This window comes from Xiphophorus couchianus, chromosome 9, assembly GCF_001444195.1.
Source record: "Xiphophorus couchianus chromosome 9, X_couchianus-1.0, whole genome shotgun sequence".
NCBI classification, from domain to species: Eukaryota; Metazoa; Chordata; class Actinopteri; order Cyprinodontiformes; family Poeciliidae; genus Xiphophorus; species Xiphophorus couchianus.
The window spans coordinates 4,230,121-4,256,629 of NC_040236.1; the positions used below are offsets into that span (position 1 = coordinate 4,230,121).

Here is a 26,509-nt window from a genome sequence, read left to right on the forward strand (position 1 = left end):
CCCAACACCCATCTCAGTGTAGGAGTGTGTCCTGGGGGAGCCAGCGATGTTAATACAGTTATTAAGCCTCTCCACTGAAGTCCGCTCCACCTCTTCAACCCTCAGCATCAAGGAATTCTCTCTGCCTGCCAGGCGGCGGGTGAGCTCGCATCTTCCACAATGAGATCAAACAGTCCCAAGTAGGCCAGCTCAGGGGAAGCCGCTGATGGAGCCAGGTGAGGCTGGGTGAGCCGAGCCCGCGGAGAATCCCAGCAGGCTTTAACGGAAGAGGAGGCTTTAGGTTTCAACCCTGCAGTAGCTCCTCCTTCCCTTCCTCTCTCTTTAAAGTCAGCTGACCAAGATTCCCATGCAGCTCCTCTCGCTAGTGGGGATTACAGACATGAAAGGCTTTAGCATGCGTGTATGAGAGCGTGGATTCCTTTTTTTTCTCTCTCTCTTCTCTTCCCAGCTTCAGGATGCATATGGTTGCAGAGGCTCATTAGAGATGAGCAGTGTGGGGAGGACAAACCAAGGTGGTAAAGGGCAGAGAAAAGTGCTCATTGCAGACTTTTTTTTTTTTTTTTTTTTTTGGTCAGGAAAGTCCTCTCTAGGGAAGTTCTAGCTGGTTGGTGCTGGAGGCGACGGGTTTGCAGGTGCATGTCTGTAATCACCGCGTCCCGGCCAAACCATAACTCACACAGGAAAGGTTACTGCTGGAACCAGTAGCCAGAACGAACATATTTGGAACGCTTTAATACTCTTTGCATCGGCATGAAAGCTTGACACAAAGGAAGCTGAATTTAGCAAAGCTTAAGGACCATTCTGAGTCTTTTGTCTTCTGCTACAACTACAACAACTGCTACACACTCAACTAGGGATGCAAACAATTAATCGACTTACAATTAATTGTCGATTAATGGTTTATTAGATTAAGATTAGTTCCATTTGACTAATAACATCCACTTAAACCTTTTCAGTGCTGGTCATCCTTAAGTGGAGCCAGTTGACAGAGAAATAATCATGGCGGAGGCATCCCAGAACAGGAAAGTGGAACAGTTCAAAAGGAGTCAGATTTGGGATGCATGGTGCATTTTATGCAGTACTGTTATGAAACAAACACTAGCCAAGCTTAAACTATCACATTAATAATGCTCATTCAGCCGTGCAGCATAGCAGAGCAGTGACAACTTCACAACCAAACATTACTGATATGCTAAAAAGAAAATACACACATTGTTTATTCAACCAGTAATTTAACACAGATGAAAGAAAAACATTTTTTTTGTTAAATACAACAATGTTTTTAAAATCAGCATATTAAAAAAAAAACTTTACTGCTATGGAAAGACGATCAGCTCTCTTGAAATAAGAGAAAACGCTGGTTTCTAAGAAGATGGCCGCTTATCAATTAATTGTTAGTAGATCGATAAGGGCAATGGACTTTAGATTAACTTATTAATTGATAATTTTGTAACTTAACCTCTAAAAATGTTGAGAGAATGAAGAATCTGGCGTAACAACAATGTGTAAAATATGACCATTATATGGGCCATCATATACCAGAGTCCATTTACTGCCATCGGCCTGCTGGCAGCTGCTGGATGAAGGCCAAGTACCTGTCAGCCGCACTAATCACATCAGTTGAGAGGCTCTCTCCATCTCTGTTAGATCCCTTCTCCTAGCTCCTCCTTCTTTACCCCTCATATTTGCTCTCAGCTGCTTTTTTGTTCAAAAAGAGGAAAAAGGGCAAAAATCCAGAGGCCAAAAATGACATTAAATCCCCTGAAAGGCTCCACAGAGATTACTGTTTGAAAATGTCAGCCCTCCAGATGATTTTTCTCTCCCTCTCTCTCTTTCCCCCCTCTCCACTTCTCTCCCCTAACTTCACTCTCATTTTCTTTCAGCTGAGAGGTGCCGACAGCCCAGACACAATAATCCAGCTCCGCTGTGGAAGCACCACAGTGGCACAGCACTGCACCGCAAAGGTTTTTCCCACGTATGGCGCGAGGGCAAAGCCGGGTGTCCCGCTGCGGCAGAGTTGCCGAACATCACAGCTACAAGCCAAGGAGATGGCTGAGGCGTGCTGCGCCGCTCGACAGCTCTGCTTCAAATAGTTGTCATATTTTCCATTAGTCAGCTTTACGACTGAAGAAGAGACAGACGGGAGGGAAGAACGTTCGACAAAGAAAGTCAACTCTTTATATTTTATCCCCAACAAGCTGGAGTGAAGGTAGAGGGCACAGAGGACACGACAGAATGGAGACGTATGATTCACTATGGCAATCCCTGAAGGGACAAGCTGGAAGAGAAGATGATCAAATGTTGTATCCAATGTTGTATGATGATGATTGCCACTCTACAGTGCAGCCGAAAGACTAAATAAATATCAAACTTTTCAGTGTAAAAAAAAAAAAAAGAAGTTAATTTCAGGCTTAATATGATTCTTTTAAACTGGAAGCTAAAGTTGATCAAAGTCAATCCAAATTCTGGAAATAAATAGCTTAACACCAATTGGAAAATGCAAGGCAGATGCTAACTTTAGTTTTAGCAACTAGCGGTTAGCTAGACACGTTATTCTCCCAACTCTCGTCTGCCATACTGTCACAGTTTCAAACTACCCAGTGATGGGGGTTTCCTTGAACACTACTATAACCAAGTGTTTACAGTCAGCCTGTTGAGAAGGCTTTATTAGCTTACACAACGGGAGTGGGTAGGAACTACTTTCTTTCTTACTTCAAAATAAGGGCCTCAAACTCAGGGACCCAGTCTACCCAGTTAACATACGGAAGGTTCTTCGTTAACTACACGGGCTGGTACTGGATGGTAAGCCTTCAGGTTTATTCCTATCCTTACCTCGCCGTTTGTGTTGTCGTCAAGCAACAGTGAAAGAACTAAAGACAAGCTTTTCAAAATAATTTTTATTGAATTATTTTATTAATTAAATTAATTGATTCTTTTTTAGAAAAGCCATACAACACAAATGTTGTAAGCTTCTAATTCACTAAAATACTTGTATTTACAACTCTAGTCTCCCGCTTTGTACGTCATTGTTGCAAGAACAAAAATTTTCCATTCTGCCCACAATGCATCTTGGTACTAGATAGAAGGATACACCAGACCTGTCTCTCAAAAAGGAGGACGCATTTAGAGGAGCTTTCGAATTTGGAAAGGCATTGTCACATAACTGTGATGTAATCGGCCTTCGAAGGATGCAGCCCCTGAATTTGGACACACCCCACACTGTGGGGCCCGCAATGTCACGTTTATAGCACACTCTTCACATTCACGGCTCGATAATACTGACTAGTACATCACTTTAACAAGAAACATGGTATTCTAACATTGCTGGATTCTGTGTCATGAACTCCCACATCTTAGCTCTCAGCGCTGCATGCCTGCATATTTCTCAATCTCCGGGATGACAGGCCTTTTGAAAAAGAGTCAGAATAAGGAATAGACAGAGACGTTTCTGTGTCTTGTTTTACTCAAAGAGCTTGACATGTCATGTTGATGACTTTATCTTGGTTTCTTTTCCAGAGCACTGTCTCAGGGTATGAATGTCAGAGACTACTAGGTCATCAGCTGAACCCAACACCATGGCTCCTGGCAAACAAACATGCAGCTAAGTGTTTTTTTTAGACAATGGGATCTTCTAAAGTCCTTATGGGAACTGCTAGCTGGTGTGATATAAGCTTCATTTACAAGGATCCGTGAAAGACACTGTCTATTTAAAACTACCGGCTGCTTGATATCAGAGTGCATCCATCTTAAAATACAGTGGCTCCATTCATGAGGAAACAGGATCCAGTTGTTTCGGTATTTTCTCACCTCTCACTTGCTGTGATCAGAGCAACTCGACTACAAGGCATCTCTCATTTGCCACGACGCGCAAACATCTCACAAACGCTGTTACAGGAAACAAGTGCTCTGTAACCGGAGTCCGTCAGACTCCTTCCAAAAAAATATATGGATAATACCGTCCTATCCATCTCTACCCAGCACTACGCTCTTCATTCTCACCTCCGCAGAAACCGGTGGTAGTGTATTTCATGCCGGTCCCAGGTGGGTCTTTAAGAGTCAAATGTCAAAGGCTGGGCTGCACCAAGACACTTAATGAATATGAAATGAGTTAGGGGGACTGTGGGAAACAGAGGAGAGCGGTGTGTGAAGACAGTCATGGCTCCTCCGTCACCGGGTGGGAGTAGACTGAGTCACTGAGGGATGGGCCTGGACAAGAGGAAGAAATGACACACACCACGGATATCCAATGTTACTCAAGACCGGGCAAGGGCCGTTTACTTATATCATGGTATATCATCTCCTTAAAGTGACATGCCAGAAAAAGAGATGGAGTGATAAGAGATTTTTCTGCTGGTTTAGAGCCTAAGGGGTTGTTGGTCTGTTGTTCTGTTGCCTTCTACCGTAGGACGTTTGGTACCTGCTTCAACCAGTTTTCCGTTTCCAGCTTATCGAATGTCGAGCAGACTGAAGTGGCCCAAATGGGGGCCGGTACTAAAATTAAAAGAACATGCAAATACTTGACCACAATGAAGACATGTACATGGTTATATGATGATGTGTTTACCAGTGCTGGTAAAATTAAGACTGCACTGCTAAAAGAGATTACTGTTTGCTCCTGGTCAGCTGGCTGAAACAAAATATTGGCAATATTAAAAAAAACACAATTTCGCAATGTGGTGTTCCCATTTAATAACAAGAGAGATTTAAAAATCACATGTGGATGAGTTTGTTCACATGATAGGCCATTAAAAAATATGCCACGCCATCGTTGTCCAGCTACTTCCTGCCATCTTTCATCTTCTGATGTGTAATGAAAAAAAACAACAAAAAGTGTTTCAATTGCAGTTTTGTGATATAAACCAATGTCAATACGGCCAAACGTCCTCTTCATCCAAGCGCCAAACCTTATTGAAAAACAAGTGGTTTTTCAAAGTAAAAGACAAGTACTTCTAGCAACATGCTTGCAAAAACAAGTGCATGTGAAAATAGAATTTCAATATAGCTTCGCTGAATTGAAAAGCTTGGGCAGGTGAAGCTAAAACTAGGCCAATAGTGCAGCATATTAACAGACAAAAGTTTTCCATCTTAAATGCACAATGTTCTTTTTTACAGTTTTGGCTTAATTACTGCTCTGATTGTGTTGTTCTCTCAGCAAAAAGCATGTTTTAGAGTCTGTATACTCAAGTTAACAATAATTTGATTACTAATTTAGTTTTGTTAACTGATTAAATGTGGTTTTATTCATTTTTTCAGCCATAGTGTAACAATAATATTATGCCATATTTTATTTCAGCAATTTTAGGAATAATCGTTGCTTCCATGTTTGAAATAAACACAATTTGTTCATATTACACAGTTTTGTTTGACATTTTAATAGTGTTGATAGACTAATGCTCTAAAACTGTTATATTCACCACAAAAATCTAAAAAAAAAAGTCTACTCCAGACATTGTACAAAATAGTCATTTTCCTTACACATACACCCTTAGTGTGTGTGGTAATCATGAAAATCTCCACAAAAGGTATTATGGGAAGCAACAAAAACGTCTGAGCTTTGAAACCACAATGAGATCATCTGACGCTCTGAGACTCCCTTCTATCTTCGGAGATGGACTGCTAGCTTATTAAAAGCATGGCTCTAGCCAGGGGACAGGGGGGGGGCACATTGTCCCATGTGCAGAGAACACATGGGGCTAAGTCTGAGCAATTCAGACGTCTTCTCGGCGGCCGTTTCATGCGTTGAACACAAACACGAGCAGAGTATGCTCCCGTCCCGCCTCCATTAACAGAATCGACAGACACGGCAGCAACACGGCGCTATTTTTGCAGCCGCCAAACTGCCAGGCTCTCGTATTTTTAGCATCCTAACCTCTACCCTATTTTCATGGCTGTCCCACTCTCAGAATAGGAGCACATTCCACCACAATGTTGTGTGTATGTGTACTACTTGAGATGTGGACAGTTGTCATCCATGTGATGTTAACACAGATCCCTAGAGGGAGAGGGGAAGTGTGAGATTTCGTGAAGTGAGCTCTGGCCTGAGAGCTGCAAAGGGTGGTTTTCCCTGCAACCAATGAAACAACACACAGGGTAATCACTCTATATATAGCAGATGTGATGGCAGGTAAGGGGCTGGGGGGTTTCTTGTAAAATATGAGGGAAAATTAGGGCAGGCGAGCTTTAAAGATTAATCATGACACCAAGCGCCCGTCTCTAGCCTGCCATGCAGACGATGCCACCGCAGAGGTGGTAACAGAGAGAGAGAGGAGGGGGAGATAAAGTGCGAGAGAGAAGAGAGACACTTTGAGAATGAAAATGCCCTGCAGATGATTTCTGGGGTGATGAATGTCCATAGTTCAATACCGCACATGAATTACAGCGTGGGCTGGGGGATAAAACATGGAGACCGGGGCTGGGGAGTGCACATGTGTGGGTGTGTGTGTGAGTGTGTGTGTCAGTGAACTGTCCATGCAGAGCCCATTGCGAACAAGCCATCTGTAGAAATAAGTAAAGAAGTGATTACAACAGGCCCAGCTCAATTTCTGACAGTTGATGCTTGACTGCCCCTGTAGAGCTGAATTGATTTAAATGAAGAAGCTATGAATATTTTATAGGGATCCTCTCTCTCTCTCTTCCCTCGTTCACCTGAACATTTTTTGATCTTCTCATCCGTGTGTCTGTGGTTCTGCCTGTGTGTGTATGTGTGTGTGTCTCCTTGTGACATCAGGGAGAATGTAATTATTGATAGTGAGATTATGGCCCTATTGTCACAATGTCTGCAATCAGCTTGGCTTCTTTAAGCCTCCGTGAATCAATGACACTGCCTGAATCCGTACCGTCTGCCCCTGCTTTGTTCATCAAAGCGAGCTGTGCAGAGAACACCAGGCCTTGTTTGGGGATTTAGTGACAAATCAAGCCCGTGTACAGTAGAGCGCCTCCGGCTAATTCTCTCTCCAAACAAGACGAGGCCCGTCGCTAAACCTGAGAGCCTTTTTTTTTTTTTGGGGGGGGGGGGGGGGGGGTCCAAGGAAAACCAACACAACATGGGACGCGCCATCATTCAGTGATTAGGAGTCCACTTGTGCATGTTCTGCTCGGGCCACACCCCTTTCAGTACACCTGAAAATTTCTGACAGCTTAAGGAGTCAAAAGAGATCCGTGCACCTCAGTTGCCCTGGGTAACCTTGCAACATGCTACGTCTCCTGCTCTGAGGGCATCTCAATTCGGTAAAGGGTAAATTGCATTAAAAAGGGCAGTGGCAGCTTTGAATGTTGGTGGTGAGGTGCTGATTTTGGAGCGAGTGTTGGCAGATTGTGAAATGCCCCCCAGCCATTCCCATGGAAGGCAGCAGGAGAGGACTTCAAGTCCTTTCACCATTATTTTTTTCTGCCATCGACAGAAAAACATACCTGGATGACAGAACGCATTATGGATGTAGACCTGAAGGTCAAAGCCGATGTGTTCCTTTGGATAATCTGATCCTTTCCACCATTTCCTGTGTCTGACGGTTCTATTCAATGCCGCCATTGGCTGAAAGGTTTCACCAACAAAGAAAATTGTCTGATTTTCCCTCCCCCAAAAGGAACGTCGTCTCAGGGTATTGCTGGGCTGAAGGAGAACACACTGAAGTACCAGACAATATGAGACATGATCATTATCAACCTGAAGTTTAATGGAGCATTCTATTTGGAGTTAGAAGGAGGGAAGAACTTGGGGGAAATAAATGAATAGTCTCCAAACTATTTTCTGCCGTGTACAATGTTTTTATGATATAAAGCACTTTGACCTGCCTTGTTACTGAAATGTTTCAATATTGGCCCAAAATGTTCACATCGGTGCACCCTGAAATTTTGGTTATTTTCTGCACTGATAGAAAATATCAGTGTAAGAAAAAATTACAGATATTTTTCCTTACACTGTAAGGAAAAATTCTTATTGTTAATAATTCACAGCAAAAGGTCATGGAGGTTATTTGATCAGAGGTCATAATTTAGAAGAAATATCTGGTCCAAACAAGTACCACAGCTAGCATTACTCTATGTGCATTTATTCTAATATTTCAGAAAATATTTAGTATCACATAGTATACATATTTTTGGCATGTTAAGAACATTTATTGGCATAATTCAAGAAATAATACACTATACGGAATAATTTAAATGACCTTTGGCAAAATGTGGGCAACATGGGGGAAACTGACATGGAGTCAGAACTGACTGTGTTATTAGAGGTATTTATGCTGTGCTGTGTGTTTTCTCACTTCTCAGCCCATCCCTGCCAAATAAACACAAGTGCATATAAAAACAAAGCAAAGAGGTCATCTTTGTAGTTCTTTCCAAAACCACCAGCTTGCAAAAAAAAAAAAAAAAGAGTCCAAACCCATCAACAAGTGTTTTTAGTATGTTTTCATGCAGCCTGACAGCGCACACCGTTAGGGACACTTCAGCTGCGTCCCGTAACGCCGTACCGTCTGAGAAACTCGGGAAATTTGCGTGGACTTTCTTCCGTGCAAATCACGCCAAACGGCCTCGCTCACGGACAGACTTCAAATGGATGGTGACGGTGCCCTCCAGATCAGCGCACCGACAAACAATAAAGCGCCATCTGTTTCTTCATGGGCCTCATCTCCCGCTAGGCAATAGGACTTCCGCACTTAAAATACCACATGAGTCAGATTAAGCTGCCAGTCCCCTTTTGCCTCTCAGACGCACAGCGGTCATGTCCCCCTCCCTGCCCAGCCCTCCTGCATCCGCTCTCCACAAGACAAACTAGCAGAGAGCTCGTCTCACTCCGCTTCATCTTCTCTCTATGGAAATCCCTGGCGATCGTTTTTCTTCATCCAGCGGACAGACTGAGAGGAGGAGAAGAAGAAAAAAAGCTAACAAAAACCCAATGGACTGCTGAGCCCCTGATGCAATCCCCCCTTTTCGCTTCATCCCTCCTCTCATTTTTTTTTTTTAGAGTGTGACAGTCATGTGAACAAGGTCATGCACATTCTTTCATGCATGAGCCTCCAACTGTTGTTAGACTTCTGACAAGCAGAGGGTGAAAAATCAAGCACATTTAATCTGCAAGGTCTGAGACTTTTTCTTTTCTTTTTTAAAGAAAATGTATGCAAAGAATCGGCGCTCCCACAGTAACCAGATTACAGAAGTTAGCTAAAACGTGTGCTGACGGATAAAAGAGTAACAGCTGGAAAGAAAGCATGTTTAAGGAACTAATGGCACTGAGAATGAAGCGTCCGCACCTTCCAGATTTACGGCCAGATACCCAATGGGTCCTGAAGGCCACGATAGGCCTGGACAACCTCACTGAAGATGTGCATTCTTAGAGCCACACAGTGCTGCTGTAAAAGTCCTAATGAATAAATAGATCCAACACTGAAAGGTTGAAAAGACAGAGGACCATAAACGGGAACCGATGGGGGTAAGAGGCACCAAATGGCAACCGGTAAGAAAATATTATGAGTACAATCTGCTATCTTTAGGAGAAATAAAATGAAAGCAAATCCAGTTTTTTTTTAAGTGATGCATCAAGGAATTCATCCTTAAGAATATATCTTTTTTTTTTTTTTTTGCTAGATTCATCAATATATTTAGTGTATAGGTGCAGAAGCCAAATAGCTTCTTTAGTTATGTATGTACTTTCACAAAAATCTGGCAATGGTTACATGGAGATAATACTGTAAGTTTCCTTTACAAAATGAAGGAATTTCCTAATGAATAGGAAATTGGCAAGAAAACAACAACAACAAAAAAACTGCCGCGTTTCTTAAAGTCGTTCTAAGTTGAATAAAAACAAAGCAGCTAACATGTTCTAACCACCTCACTTGTATTTACTCGCAAACAGTAGAAAAATTAAACGAAAAAAGAAAGAAAGGATAAACATAATGAGCTAAGAAATGAAAGCTCAAATCTATAAGAAAATTAATTATTAGAAAATGAATATTGATGTTCTGGTTTTGGAAGAAAAAAAGCATGCTGGGATTTGAGTGAAAGATGTCTGCTGCTGCTGCTGCAGCAGGAGGAGGTTGTGGCAACATTAGCAGCAAACAGCAGAAGAAGACGGTGAATGTGGCTAAAGCAGTGCTGGGAAACAGATTCTGCCAAAAATAATTGGAGCCATCTTTGACATGCTTCCTGGTCATTCAGCTTCCAGAGCTTCTGCCTGAAGATTGATGGAAATAAAGTCAGGATGTAGTGAAAGAGACATATTGCATTCTTGCCTCTACTAATCTGTGGAAACTTTTATAAAACTCCATTTAAACGGATTGGATTTACATTATTGACAAATGACCAAAAATCTCTGCATGTGGACAAGAGGTCAAAGCTCAAGCAAAAAAAAAAACAACCTCCAAACATTCATCTCCACTGAGCCTCGGATGTTCTCTGTTTTCAAATTATGATTTGTTTTTATCGCTGATATAATAAAGTGAAAAACAATCCGACCTTCTGTCTGTGTGGTTTCCAGCCCAGCTATAGGTGTCTGAGCCGTGATGACACTAACAGATGATGTTAGTGCCTGCCCCCCCCTCTAGATGTGCATTAAATCCTTTATTGCACCGTTGCAGTAAAGGGAAAGAGCCGCCTCCCCCCGCCCCGCTTGCTATCCCTCACTTGAGCAAAACAATGAGGAATTGAGGGATCAGAGGTCTCTTCCAGGGCCAAAAACCCCCACCGTCTCCCCTCAGACGAGCTCACATGGTTTGAATCAATGCCGCCGCTAGAGCCGTTTAGTGGATCGGCTCAATAAATACTATCTGGGCTCGCGTCGGATATGTGCTTTGATAGTGATTTGTCTCCTCCGGTCAGGAGGGGACGTTGGGGGCTGGAGGAGGAGGACGGGGAGGGGGGGTACTCTAATCTCATCTGACTTGGAAAAACAAGCAGTGACAGAAGACGATGGAGACGGACTCCAACGCAAACAACAACAAAAAAGAAGAAAAAAAGAAGTGTTTTAGGTGCTTTTAGTTCTTGCTGCCAAACATCAGAAATTCCTGTCTACATATCCTCTTTGTCACATGTTCCTATAGTCTGGGGATGGGGAGGAAATTGGCCCTTAAGAGCCTGTGGAGATTCCTGTCTTCTTTCTTTTTTTTTTTTTTTTACGCTCCTACAGCAGTGAAAGACAACAGAACTCTCCTCCATTAAGCTCTGTGTGGTGCAGCTGCTTTGAAGTAAATAATGGGACGGGCTGCTGCTAGTTTTATTGCAACAGAGAGACTATCAGCCAGGCAGATGCGTGCTTCTTGCTGGATATTGCGTGAAGGACAAAAAAGAAAAAAGAAAAAAAAACGACGTAATGCATACCAAAAGAAAAATCACTGATCTGAGTCAATGAAATATTAAAATGCTGTTCATAGACATGACAGAGAGCCTGGAATCGTCATATCTGGGAGAGTATAATAAATAAATGCATCAGGATTACTATTGTTATTATTAAAAAATGTTAAAAATTTGTTTTTTCCCACCTAACTGGAATATTTTGAGTAAAGAATTAAAGTGATAAAAAGAATGAGGGCCAAAAGGAAACAGAAAGGGGCCAACAATCACACAGATTAAAATTGTCCAGGTCTGAAAACCATCAAACTGTATTTACAGAATAAATAAGTGAATATGATACGATTCACCTGCTTCCATTTTTTTTTACTAGTTTCACAACTTGTATTAAACTCATCTTTCCAGTAATCAAGAGGAAAACTTTCAGGGCTTCTTATAGCCTAGCTGATTAGCAGTGCGCAGCAACAGATGGGGGAGGGGCAGAGCAGTGTTTCCCTGTGATAAAATCCCAGATTTCCCGTCTCATTCTCTGAGATCGCAGTAAAACCTTTAGAAACATGCGACGGAAAATGTCAGCGGTTTTTAAACCTGCAACTTTTTAACAGCCCACTACCTTCCACTGTCTGTAAGAAACGGTTTATTTAGAATAACTTGTTTTTCTGAGAGTAGGTTCAGTAAAGGATCAAATGATTTGATTTTATTAAATGATGCTCTTTGGCCTTGAGAAACTATGCAAAAGGAAGTTAAAGGCTGAAAAATAAATACAAAAGAAATGCTTAAATGTAATATTTAATGTAATATGTTAAATGTAATATTTAAATGCTTAAATGTAATATTTACTAACAGAACAGCAAAGAAATGATGCAATATTTATGCTCAGCTTTACAGAGCTACTATATTAATACGTAAATATACAAAAGTTGATGTGCATGAATAATCAAAAATAAAGAAATTATTTTTGTGGTGGCCCCAAAACAGGATCCCGCTCATGGCCTCAAGACAACCTTGAGCCGGCTCTGGTGCCAATCACAAACCGACTAGAAACTACCAAACAGTGCTGTCCAGGTTGTGACAGGCTGCTGCTGCTGCTGCTGCTCAGGGTGCAGCTCTCCAGATTACTGGAGAACCCCGGGGAGAACTCAGGCAGAAGAAGTTTGAGCTGATTAAGGCTTACATGGCCTGCAAAAACACTGGCTGTATTTAGAGCATATTTCAGGAACGAAAAAGCCTGGGATAAAGTGGCTGGGGTCAGAGCGGCAGCAAACCCTGAGGTTTCTCAGGATGAGGGAACAGAAAACTAAACACCCCGGCAGGCTGCCTGCCTTGTGAGGCAGCAAACGCAGAAAGAAATAGAAAAGTAGGTCAGATGGAGCCTATATATACACACAAGAAAAGATGCATCTTCTTTTAAACAGGCATGTGAGTATTTCACGTGGAACATAACGAAACGGAATATATTTGAATAAATAACTACAATTCTCCAAACTTTTCCTAAAGAATGAGTTGAAGTTGCAGGGAATATAAAGAGAGAGAGAGAGAGAGAGAGAGGGTGGAGGGGGGGACACCTACAGTGATTGGAGCCGTTCCAGTGATGGTTCCTGATGGACGTGCTGTAAGGATGGGGCGCCCCGGGCACCAGCCCCTTCTCTGGGATCAAGCATCCTCTGCTCTGGTTGTAATAATCCATCATTAAAAAAGGGTTCGGGCTGGGATTCAGTCCCACAACGTCCACGCTCTCGTACATCATACGCGGCAGAGAGGCGGCGGCGGCGGCGGGGGAGAGGCGCTGAAAACACGGAGCGGTGCTCAGAGGTAGACTGGCTCAGATGGAGGGGAGAGCGAGGGGGGAAACGGCATCAAGATCGAGGGAAAAGTGATAGATCCAAACACAGCGGGACGATCTGGACATCTGGCATCTTCCTGCAGGAACCGCGACAGCAGCAGCAAAATGAAAAAAATAATAATAAAAAGACATCAACCTCGTTTGAGAAGAAGATTTAAAAAAGCAGTCCGCATTGTGTCCGTCGGAGCAGCACCAAGAAAAAGAAAGAAAGAAAGAAAAAAAAAACACACACACACAATACGCCAAACCGAACCGAGGGAAGTTCAGCAGAAATAGATCTGTCCTGTCCGGTCCGGTCCGGTCCTCTCAGGTCGGCCTCGATCGGAGTCGGAGCAACATTTAAACAAGGCTCCGTCCGCGTTGCGAACCGCAATTAAATCCCAGACAGCAGGAATAAATCCGATCCGGGACAGAGGCGTTAAGATTCCGCGGAGTTGCGCTCCGTCGTCCGGCTGGGTTCCGCTCGGTTGTCCCGTTAGCGCCCGAGCCGCCTCGGCTGGACTCCTTGTCAGCTTCCCCCTCCACCGCCAGCCACCGCCGTCCCCTCCTCTCCTGTGCAGCAACCCGGCGGCTTCCTTTCGCTCTCACTCAGACTCCCGGCTGCTTCGTGTTTGCAGAGAGAGAAATTGTTCCCACAGCAAGACGAGCGGCGATCATATTGTGCAGAAATGTGACAAGGCGCAGCAGCTGAGCTGAGGGGATCTGGCTCCACCTCCAGCGGGCTCCGGCCTTTTTCACCCCCCTACCACCACCACCATCACCACCACCACCTCCTCCTCCTCCGTGTCTTTCATGCAGCCGCTCCGCCCATATTTAACCCTTTCAGGGACGTGACAATGGATGTCCCTTTCTGCAACGCAGGGCCTGAATGAGGCAGAGCGGGGCCCTCCCTCTACCCAGCAGCGGGGGCTTTAAATAGGAACGGCTTTCATGACATGATTGAGTTATATAAGCGCAGTAATTAGTCTTTCATATCTTTCCACGGGAGTTTATGGGTATAATGAAAGCTGCAGCAGAATGCATCTCTCTGATATTTTTTTCTTCTCCCTGTTAGTTCCTCACTCCTTACCATCTTCAATCAGTCCCTCAACCTGTTTTTTTTTTCTTTTTTTTTTTCCTCCTTCCAACCCCAACACTCTTGTCTCCCTAATTTGCCTAATGCTATGCTGCTGAACTTTAGCTGAACCCAGGGAAGAAGGCGAGCCTCACCTCCCGGTGACCCGCTGGTTTGACTCGGGCTTCGCCTCTCCGGCTCGCTCCCCGTCTCACATTATTCAAGGTTTCCCACCTTGTTGTACACCCCGAGTAACGGCGCCGCGCTCACTCCTCAAGCGCTGGTCCCGCAGACGGAGGACGCCGACAAACGAAAGTGGCGAAGTCACCCGGTGGCAGAGAGGCAGGCGAGTTTCTCACAGCCTGCTTACAGCTGGAAGAAAGCCCAGGAAGTTGTTTACAGGTTTCTTTTTTGTTGTTCTTGTTGTTCTTCGCACCTTTACTGTGCAGCATTCCATGCATCGCTGCAGAGACTCGTCATGCGAGCGTGCAGCGGTGTCAGGCTCGCAACCGGATTCTGGGCCAAAGCTAGAACTAGAACAACGCAGCCGGAAAGCACAACAAACGTCATCGGTGGAAGAGAAGAAGAAGCAGAGATGATCCTGACACCAAGAAGGAACGTCTCTAACTTTTACACACTCAAAATCAGAGCTTCTTAGGACTTCTATAGAATCTGGTGGGGAAAAAAAAGAATAAATTATGCACTTCAGTTTATAGAGAGAAATCTAATTAAAAATCAACCAGAAAATTCTGATTTGTGCGTCTCTACTTCTAAAAAAATATGTAACTTCTGACATGTTTACATGTTTAATTACTTAGGGTATGTTTTTCAGATGCACTACGTTGGGGCACAGTTGCTGCCAATCACAGGTTTTGACTGATGCTATTGTTATTACTTCATATGCATATGTTGTTTGTTGCTGTGGTTCCTCTGTTTAGTTCTCTCTCTTTCTTTCAGACTTCTAGGGTGTTGACTTGTGTCCTCTTTATGCTTCCTTCTCTCTTCTACCCTTATCTCCCTCTTTCCCTTTAGACCTTTGCCCCACCACTCTATCTTTCGCTGCGTCCATTACATTTGAAATAAACCTCTAATAAAAGCAAAGCAACCTCTAATAAAGTTTCACATCAAGTAGCGCGTCATGGCTAAATCTGTAATGCTCCACTTATGAAAGTAAATCTGTTGGGCCTTAAATTGACATAACAGTCCTGAGTGCCATACTGCCAGACAAGACGCATTAAAAAAAGTCTGTAGAATGCGTAGCTGCATCAGATGACGTTAGGCGGACGCAGCCTGGACTGCCTGACAGGCGACAAGATGTTCCACGTTGAAGAATCTCGGCACGAATGAAGGCTTTTCAGAATAACTTTGGCTGAACAAACTGTAACAGAGTGACCTTTTCAAATGTCTGCTTCATTATGGGTTCGGACACAAAGCCGACGGACTTGTGTTGTAAATGACGCCGCTGACGGAACAGCCCTCCTCCTCCGGTGATCCTACACCTGAGCCACAAGCCACAGCTGGGTCTGCCCAAGCCAGCTTTTGAAAAAGATGATCAGAATGGAGACTAGCAGGAGGGAGGAGCGGGAGGGTGAGTGGAGGGGGTTCCCTGCTCCACCCCCAGCTGACTGTGACACTTATTTAATGCAGATCCCGCTGTGTTTACCCTGCCTGATAAGAGGCGATGTGCAGACCCGGGCCGCGGCGACCCCTCGCCTGCATTGATAGCCACGCATTCCTCGACAGGATTAGCCAGATGAGTAATGGCTGTCAGAAAATGCTAATTTTCCAGGCTCTGTTTTCTTCTCCGAAGGGGATGGCATTCATCCTGGAGTGATACCCTGTGATTGCAGAGGACAAGCTGACAGATAACAGGCTGTTGATCATTACTTAATTAGGGAGGGAGGTCTTTTCCCTCCAACCTTTAACAGACATCTCAGAGAGAGAGAGAGAGATTTACAGCATTCTCCACTATTATTGGCATGCCTTGTAGAATGTGCACGAAAGCCTTAAGATGAATCGATCTTATGAATATGGCACACTTTGCTGCAGTGAGCCTTTCTTTACCATCCTCCTCAATTTGTAGATCTTGAGCCCTCATCCAGTCTATGTTTCTTTAGTTTTTTTCATTCTTGCTCTGACTGTAGAAAAATAAACATTTTAGGCAAGTAGTGATCTGACTGTTGAAGATCAACACACAGGTGGGTTGGCTGGATGGAGTGTTGTGCCATCTTTCCCAATCTGAAGAATGTTTGTGACAAATTAGGAATCAACCATGTGTATACCCCAACAGAACTGGATGGATTGCTAATCTTTTTCGGAGCGTTTGGAATCACTTGTTCCAATGACTGGAAGAAGTGATTTCTATAAAAATCTAATCGAAATTTGCGCTTTTTTTTAGTGCAAGATAAATTATTTTAGGTGGAGGAGGGCGGCTTGATCCAAAGTATCAATAATATCAACAACAAGGCTGTATCAGTATCAAATCAATACTAGTTTGGTCAAATCAACACTTTAGTTTCAGATTTGGACTTTTATTTTATTTTTGCATCATAGTTTCTCAACTCTACCTCGAAAAAGATTTTGTTTTGCTCTTTAAGTTTTTGCACTTTATTTATTTAGACATAAAATGCACACAAATTAGTTTTGCTTTTCTATTTTTTCTATTTATTGTGTTAACTTCTTAACTCTTAACCTCTCAACACCAGTCAGTAGACAGTTAAGGTTATGTATATATTGTATATTCCTAACGTATTTTGTAGACAATTAAATTCTATCCTAAGCTTAAACTAACTAACTGAAAGGAAAGCCACAAAAACACCTGAAGTTTGATGTTACATTAAACCTACATAATAAAAATAGTCAGTATTGGTATCAATATGATACTGTCCCTGTATTTACTTGGTGTCAGATCCATATCAATATATGAAATATCGCACACCTCTTATTTTAGAACACTTTATTCATATTTACTAGGAGTAAGTTAGAGAGGGTGCAGAAAAAAGTTGAAAGCCTAAATGAACAACAATTTCAATCCATGTTCAGGATATTAGGAGTAAATTCACAGAACGTGTGAGCAGCATATCATAAACTCCATCTTTATGGCTATGGTTGCTTTAGGTCTTTGTCTGTTGTACGTCGTTGTACTCTCATGCCACTTTCAGACAAGCTGCTTTCAAACAACACTGTAAAGCAGGATTAACACACGTTTTTGCCCTTTTCTGCCCATTCTGTGCAAGGACCTACGCGGTGTGGAGGGGGGAGGTCAAAGTCAACCTGCATCTCTTGCACTCCTGTTCAAATCGAGCGGAATAGCTTAGAAAGGCAATGAACTGGGCCGCCACAACTTAGGATTTCTAATAGCGCAGTTATTAAGCATTTATGCATGTGCCGAGCAACATGTTTGACAACTGGTGCCACAAAACCAAAGGAGGTAAGAGATGTGAGTGGTCTCTCCTCCATTTTCATGACTGTGTTAAGACTGGGGGAAAAAGAGAAGAGAGACCACAAGAGGTTCAGAGCACATTAACACACCAGTCCAGGTGGCTGCCCTTGTTCCAGCATCAACATGCAGCACACTCCTGAGTACATGGAAAAGTACTTTACCAGAGGAAAGACTGAGAGAATGAGATAGTGTCTTGAGGATGTCGCAGAGAGCCGAGTCACAGACGAGGAGCTTCGACTGCATAAAAATCGAGTCAAACTGATATTAAGGCGTGATCTGTGTGGCATCAGGGTGTAAATGCACAGTTACGTAACGAGAAATGGCTTGAGGAACGCCAGAAGCGGCAAACGCAGCGTCCTTGGTTTTCAGCAAAGCTGTAAATGAGTTTCAGGCAAAGAGTGGTGAGGGGAGAGAGAGGGAGCGGGATTTCAGAGGGGAATTCAAAGAGTTTTATAGGCATGGGCAGGAGAGGAGATTGCTGGCTGGACCTTGAGGGTGTCAAACTATTTTTTACTGCCCCCACTCTCGTTCTCGCTTGCTCCAATCAGGGGTGCTAGGAAGCAGTAAAAAGCACTTCCCCCACCCCGCCATTCCTTCCCAAGGAGATGAGCCGACAGGTTAGAACAAACAATAGGTTGTTTTGTCATTTGGATTATTGTGCATGATAAAAGGAGGAGGGAAAGCACCTTCTCTGGGAACGGACGCAGAGCTGTAAACAGTCTGAGCGGACCTTGGTCAAGCTAATCAGTGAGAATTTGACTTGAATGCTCAGCAGACTCTGGAGATAATCCACCAACATCTGCAATCAACTATGTCTTGACCCTCATGTTGCTGCACTCCAGGGATGTCTTTTTGTTTTGTTTTTTTCGTTGTTTTTTTTTTTTTTTTTTAAATCCAAAGGCATGAGTGCTTCCTGCACAGTGCACTCCTTATTGGAGTGGACATCCAAATCAAAACACAATCATATTGCCTTAAAGTCATGGAAAATTCTGCTGAGCTCTGGCTGCCCGAAGACCCCTTTACCAGGATATGTGAAAACAGAAAACAGATCAGACCTGCCGTATCACTAAGACAACACTGCTTGGGTAAAAGCCACCTCCTGACAAGATAAGGCCAGACATGTTAGAGTTAGAATAGCCAGGACCTAATTTTAGAGTTCCTGTCTGCCTTAGTGGCTACAACACAAACACATGTGCTGACTGCTCCACCACTCCACTACTACAGCGCTACACCTCCCCCCCAGCACTCCTGCACATGTGCCAGCAGATGGCTAATGCCCAGACGATAAAAGAAGTTGGGACAAGCCTCAGCAAAGCTTTCCATCTTTCTTAAACCTTCCCAGTGACCTAATAAAGAAGCTCAGCAGGGGAAAGAAAACAGAAGAGTCCTTCTGATGGGAAGCACTGCAAGGATCTGAAGGGTGCAGCTGGGCAGCTAGAGAACCTAAGATAAGAGTTGTGTTGGCGCAAAGCTCTGAGCACGTCCAGGGCATTATCCTGCGATTGTGATGCTCAGTGCCGTAATCCTCTCCAACCCCCACCCTAATCACTAACTTCCTAATGACACGGTCAGGTCTAGACTGAGCGTCCAGGTCAGGTTGACTGTACTCCTACCCCAACACACACCAACAGTTGGGTTTCAGGTCTACATGAAGATCCTCAACCTTTCTGTCCCCTCTCTTCCTCTCACAGCTTGTTTGCACAGCTGCTGGGATGCAGCCTGAACAGGCAGCTGTTCTCCACCACAGCAAGGAAGCAGACTCTGAGGGAAATGAGCCCTGCATGCGAGAACAAGATGCAGTTGTGCATCACTTTCACCTCGCTTCCATCAGTCCGCCCAATGTGGCGCATGTGACGATGCGCACGACTGGATTCACGGAGCACGAGATGGAACAAACTTTTTGCAATATTTTTAGAAAAACTTTTTATTTATAAATCAAGTAAAGGTTTTATGAAATTATAAAGTGAATTTTAATCCCTTAACTTTCATGTGGACACTGGTGTTGTCATGGACTAATTGACTATATGTTCTGAGGTTGACAGTTAAGGGTTAAAACATTGTTTCTCAAATAGGTGTCACTGAGTGTGTGTACAAGTGCTGCCTTTAGTTGTACTAGGAAAAACCTATGCTTGGCTCTGATAATGAAATTATACTTAAGAGTCCACTTTTTAGCAGATAAACTGTATAAATTGGTCTTTAAGGGTGCTACCTTTTGTTTCTTTGCAAATTCTGGTGTTCAGGTACAAACCATCTCAGACACATGGCCCCAGACAGACCTGTGCTTCACATGTCGCCAAAGTTTCAAATAACAAGAAAAGCAGCTAGCTTTGTCGCTAGACGCTTTACTGAAAAAACATTGTGAAAGGCTATGAAAAGTCACTAAATATAATAATGATGTTGCTAAGTTGGCAGCAGTGACCACACCCCCATTTAACCTGCTCTGCTCATCCCCAGTGTCTTAGCTCCGCCCACTTTGGTAGAACTTTTCAGTAATTGTCTGGGGCGGTGCTATGGTTTTAATCAGGTCTAGTTCAACTTTAACTTTGAAAATTTACTCAAATAATAATTAAAGATATAAAAATCATAAAGTGATTCACAATAAATCAATACAACAGCCCAATAGTCAACAATACATAAACAACAGCAGCTCGGTTTAGATGACTGTCAATGGTTTGTGACTTTCTGCCCTGATCCACAGACCAAACAGAAACCAAACAGCAACAGACACCCAGCGATCATTGTTACACTCAAACTGAATGTGATCACCAGGTCTAGTTAGGAAACCCATAGCACGAATTTTTGTGAATTGTCATGGAAAAAGAAGGCAATTCAGGTATACTTAAAGCACTCACTTTGATATCTGGGGCTCCTATGGCTTAGACTTATTTCACAAAAAGGAAGTCATGCCGACAGAAATCAGGGCTTTGCAAGACATCTGACGATAAATCTTGTGAAATTCACTATTACACCCACTGTAGAGCCTCAAAAGTGTTCTGGAGATCTCAGATTGGTGCTTTGCTGTCCTCTCTCTGTCTGCCCTCTGTAAAAAGCCACTCTAAGTGGCTACATGCATCTTTGTGAAAGCCACCCCCCCTCCCAATCATTATCCCTTTAATGTTTTTCCAACGGCAGATTCCAGCATTTATGGTACAGGCCTATATCTGCCCATAAAGCCTTTTATTGTTTAGCTGAGCTCTATTGCGGCCGTAACCTGGTTTTCCCATTTTTTATGGGGACCTTCACTATATCACTGGGGGGAGGACAAAGCTGCACACCATCGGTGTTTACCAAAGTATGGCCCCTCTCATAAATCCATCGTGGCCGGCGGCATTCTGGAAATACCTCGGCAGAGCAAGAGGAGACAGAGGAAGGGGGGGGAGGAGACTTAGCGTATCGCATACCTTGTAGTCGTCCATGCTCTCCAGCCTTGAGTTAGAAAGCCCATATCCTCAATGATCATTAAGACTATGTCCCTCTGAATAGAGTCCATCACTCAGCAAATCAAGAGAAAATTGCAAAGGATGTTACTAGAGGAAGGATATCTTCATATAAGCCATCCAAGACTTGGAATGGCCCCTATTAGCTGTCAGAAACATGGAGGTGTGGAGTACACACAGAAGGACAGCAGGTTCATTTCATGAAAAAAGAAGACAAAAGAGATCAGGAGTAAAATGGTTTGACAAGAAAAAGCTAAACGAGATGTTAGAACAGCAAGCAGTCACCACCAAAATGTATTATTTTCTGGATGCACTCAGAGCACTAATAGAAACAAACGTGTGATGAAGTAGCTGAATGCTGCCTGAAAGAAACAGAAAAATTAAGAATGTATTGTCATAGAGAGAAGCAGTTATTGAAACTGAAATGTATTTGAAAATGGTAATTTCTTAAACCATTTTGGTGTAAAATAGAACAGATCTGAAAACTACAATGTTTTAGGGAATGTGACCTGTCCATAGAAACAAAACTGAAGCTGATTTTATGAAAGAAACATCGGCCACATCATTTAAAAAAAATATATATACACACGAGATCGGTTTCAGAAAACTTTTCATTCACATCAACCCACAGAAATATGCAGCTGAGTATTGTTTTAAACATGAAAAACCCATGGGGGGCAGTGTAGTGCAAAGCTAAAAACCTACGTCAGCCAATCAGATTACTACAAAACAAGAACAACTTCCTTTTAGGAATCAACAGGCTTCAAGAAGTTCACTTGTTTGGAAAGATATAAAGGTTGAAGGATGTCACAGGTTCGAGTCCTGGCCTGATGATCTTTGCCACATGTCATCGTCCTTTCTTGTTATCCATTTTCTTGTCTGACCTCTCTTACTTAAAGGTCATTTGGGCCAAGAAAACCTTAATTAAAAAAACAAAACAAAACAAAAACACAAGACGATGTTGATTGAGGATTGTATTGAAGCAAGAATGTGTATAAATTGGCACATTACTGGTCGTACACAGTAATGAGCAAAACCCTAAATCTCCATTTTCCCTTGTACACACTCAAAGTTTTCTCAGACCTCAACTAAATTATTTTTTGTGATATAAAAATAGACTTTTTGTGTGGATGAAAGGCCAGAACACACAAAAATATATCTGTTTCCCCAGATATCCGACTACATGTGTGTTTTAGGCCACAAACTCAGCAGTGTTTTGTAATGACGAGGGACACTCATCACAGCTGCTGTGGTGTCTTTTTCAAACGTGTCGCCCTGAGATACACCAAGACAGAACAGACAATATGACTTCAAATTGTTTTATTAGAACAATTTGATTTATCAGAAGCATCTATATTTCTGAACAGATCAGAAAAAGAGGGGTTGCCGGGCACCACTTGTTGAAATGTCGGCGACCAACCGGTTGGCACCAGTTGTTTAGGATAAAATATGGGCGTAGTTTTGGTCAGTTAGACCGAAACTAAGAAATTAAACCCTTTTGTACTAGTAGAGCAAAAAGATTGCATTTCAGGAAACAGAAATACAACAATGAGAAAGGCTATCATTAACCATCTAACTGACTCAATAGATGAATCAGAAATGGTTTGCAGAAGTTGATCTCCAGCAACGCAGCACTGAAGCACACATTAAGTGCTAATAAGAAATTTAATCTACACTTGAACTGTGTCTCAGGCTTTCAATTCAGCCTCTTGGCTCAGTTCAGAGCACTTCCTGGCCTTGTGCAGAAGATTTGAGCATTCCCCGCTCAACGCTTCTCGCCGCTTTCAATCGCTTTATTATCTGAGGTGCTGCTGAGGGCCAATTTGCTCATTTCTATTGAGAAGTGTGATACTGGAGGAGATCTGAGAGGAAGTGAGGGGGGTTAGAGGTTCGCTTTAAGTGGATTGCCCTCGGTCTTGTTGTGCCCAACCCAAAGCATTATAACACTTCTGTGGATGACCTTCGCTTGAGTGGTGCCCCCAACGCCAGCGCCAGGCAGGGTGCAGTGATTGTCGTGCTTGGTGCACAAAGACTGAGTGTGCCCGCCGCCCCCCACCGAAACACACTCGTATTGAAAAACTGCAGGGTTATTGTTGTGTAGTGTCTGATTCTGGGATGTGTTTGTGTTTGTGGTGCTGGGTGGCGGCGCCTTTAATGCAGCTCTAATCCCACTCTGTCCTGTCAGAAAAACCCATCTTCTCTCTTCTGGGCATTTCGCTTGCTGCACACTGATGCATTCTGAGCGTGTATGAGTTGCGCACGCTTTGGTGCACAACCCCTGAAGTATTGTGAAGTGTTTCAAAATGCTGGGCAGGTTCGTATGTTAATAAAACATGTGAAACCTCCTGCTTAGCCAGCAAGTCGGGAGCTGGGGACAACAAAGGCCCTCGGGAGAGCAACAGACTGCACCGCTTCGGAGCATGACAAATGCCTCTGCCACAGTCACCTCCGTGGCCCCTGTTGCCCCGCTTTGTACGGGGAGGTGGGGATGAAAAGCTGGGGGAGGTCAGGGGGGCGGCGCTGCATGGGGTTCTGTCTCATTCAGACCTGGGGAGGCAAACAGGAGGAGGGAATGGTGCAAAGGAAGACTCTGAGAAATTAAGAGAGAGGAGAACAGAGAAGTGAGAAGGAGGAGCTCTCAACATTTTATAAACAACAAGTTGTGTGTGTGTGGGGGGGGGGGAGTCATGGAAAGGACTTATTTGGTTATTTTCCACCACACAACCTCAAAATAGGCCTTCAATATGTAAATATAGATTCATACATAAGAAAGAAAAAAGTGAGTCAATAATACAAGCATAATAATACAATAATAATACATAAGTTCTAGATGTCTATTGGGTATGTCATGAGCATTCTCTAACAACCAAAAGGTACAGTTCATTCATATCTTTGCTACATTGTTTGTGATATATAAAAAGAAAATCTAGCACAATTTTTAAAATGACACAAAGCTTTCAAATAAAAACAAAACAAAAATCTATATGTATAAAAAAATAGCACAGCATGTGTTTACAATCCGCCTGCTTTACTCTGATATCCCTAAACAATTCCAGCGCAACAGTTTCACTTTGAAGTCGCCTATTTACCAGAGTTCACTTGTTTGTGATCTGATTTCAGTTTAAATGCAGCTGTTGAGTGAAGGCCTCAGAGGTTTGTTACAGATCAGCATCATGATGACCACAGAACAGCAGTCAGGGAGGAAAACTGAGAAGAAAGCCATCACCCTGAACGCACCATGTGGCAGGAGCATTATGGCTTTCTGCAACACCGATGCAGATCAATGGCAATCCATGAAGAAAACTGTGAAAGGGTCCAGACTGAGGTTCATCTCCAAGGAGGTCTGCTGTGCTAAGAGCTACAATGGGATGTCTGGCAGTCCTTGTTAGTATAGTGGTGAGTATCCCCGCCTGTCACACGGGAGACCGGGGTTCGATTCCCCGACGGGGAGTGAAGTTTGTGTCAGATCCCTCTTGAAAATGAGATCTAGATCTCAATGGGGTTTACCTGATTAAATAAAGAAATTTATTATAGACTGGTCTAAAGTCCAGACCTAAATTAAAGTCTGACTGATCTTGAGCTATTTCGCAAGCAATAATTTGAAAATATTGCAATCATACCCCCAAATGACTAGAAGGTGGAACTGCAGTGAATGTGGTTTGACAAAGTATCATGTGAGGGACCGAGTACAAATTCACACAACAATTACTTTGTGTCGGTGGATCACGTAAAATCCCAACAAATAAATTAAAGTTTGTGGTTGTAACCACAAACTTTAAGGTAAGAAAGGTAAGGATTGGGAATAAGTGGAATGTTATTTGTGCCTTAGTTGGCTAAGACTGAACTGATGTGGCTGGCCACACACACGCTATAATACAGTAGTTCGGTATTTCACAATTCTTTTGTGGAACTCCAAAATATTTGAGGACAATTAGCCTATTTGTGGATGTTTTCATCTATAATATTTGAAAGAATAGACTGAAAACCCCAAACAGCTCGGCGCAATGCAAGCTGACATGCTACTGGCTGGCGTTTGCAAAGAAACCAATCCAAGAGCAGCATTCATGTTCCTTGGCACTGATTGGTTGTGCTGCCAACAGTGGAGATGAGGAAGACAGTGGATGTTAGCTTCTGCAGCAGAGCAAAGACGGTTTCCACTGTGTGTATTAATGCATATTAAGGTATATTTGGTGTTTGTGCTATTAAAACAGGCAGTTCTAAGCCTTGTTTGAGGGAGTCTTTCAACTATTCACAGGTAGTTGTGGTTCCTCACCCAGAGGATCCACTGCACAGGTTATTCTTACTAAGAACCAAACTCCTGAAGAACTCCAATGTCTGTCCAAACTCTAGTTGTATTCCTCCATAAACATTTCTTTCAGCTACTTGAATCCCCACAGTACTACAGAGTTGTTGTTTTTTAAAACAAGTATCATATTCACATTCCTTTGTTTAGGTTTTAATGACATGCTTCCCTTGGAAGCTCAAGCTGTACTAGTCTACCCTGTCGTACCACGGCAGACATCCCTGTGTTGTGGTAGTTTAGGCGGGCCAAGGTTTACTCGTCTTAACCACAGGCAGCCGGAAATTAAAAAGCTGTGGGTGAATTTCGGAGATAGTCAAACTTTCTGCTCCCATGTCCTCCTTTGTGTAGACATTCATCAACCTCACATGGCTTTTCATATGCCGGGTTGTTGCTCAATAATGTTACACATATTGTAATCTGAATTCCGTGTCTTCTCCAATAAACAGATCTACACTGATGCATATTTGGTTAAAGACGTGTGAAAGCTGAACTCCACAAATTAACATTTTTCTTCCCACTAACTGAGCTGAATGTAGCTTCAACTATGACTACAGATCCAGCCTTGTTTTAAAAAGCTCAAATAAAAATATTAAATATCTTTCTTTGCAGATGATACAAGTTTCAACGTGTAGAACAATAAAGTTAAGTTTTGGTCTGAAAGCATCCATTTGCAGTCACTAGTTGTGTTTCCATTACAAATGTGCGCAAATCTTTGTCTATGTTCCGCTAATGTTGAGAAAACATAAATTCATAATTGTGGAGTTTCCATTAAATAAGAAATTAAATTAAAATCACATATGAATAAGTTTGTTCATGTGGTAAATCATTAAAAATCATGGCAGCAATGGATATAAACAGTTACATAAGACTCAGAGGAGATGTCTTATTCAGTGGTTGCAGCAACAAGCCCTGCCTAATTGGGAGTGGTTACAATTTTTTACAACTACAATTTTTGGAGAAATTGTAGTTGGCCATTTTACAGCGAATCCGTGTAATTCCACACACTTTGGAATTACACATAACTTTTTATGAACTGTAATCCTGTGAGAGCTCTGGTGGAGCCAACTGCACATTATGAGAAAAAACAAAAACAAATCATCATCCTCCTACTACTTTGTTGTTTTCACAATCGCAACATCCAGCTGTTGAA

The 26,509-nt window shown here is 42.9% G+C and overlaps 1 protein-coding gene across 3 annotated transcripts in view; it reads right to left on the bottom strand.

The window, feature by feature from the left end:
- raraa (retinoic acid receptor, alpha a) overlaps positions 1–26,509 on the bottom strand; it is a 187,197-nt gene that overhangs the window by 39,790 nt on the left and 120,898 nt on the right. The window contains exon 1 of one of the 3 annotated variants that reach the window (XM_028026870.1): positions 12,850–13,874. The exons of the other annotated variants lie outside the window; for them this stretch is intronic. Coding sequence (XP_027882671.1) covers positions 12,850–13,027 — 178 coding nt within the window. The 5' untranslated portion in view covers positions 13,028–13,874. Of the gene's footprint in view, positions 1–12,849; positions 13,875–26,509 lie in introns of those variants that run through there. 3 annotated transcript variants of the gene reach the window in all.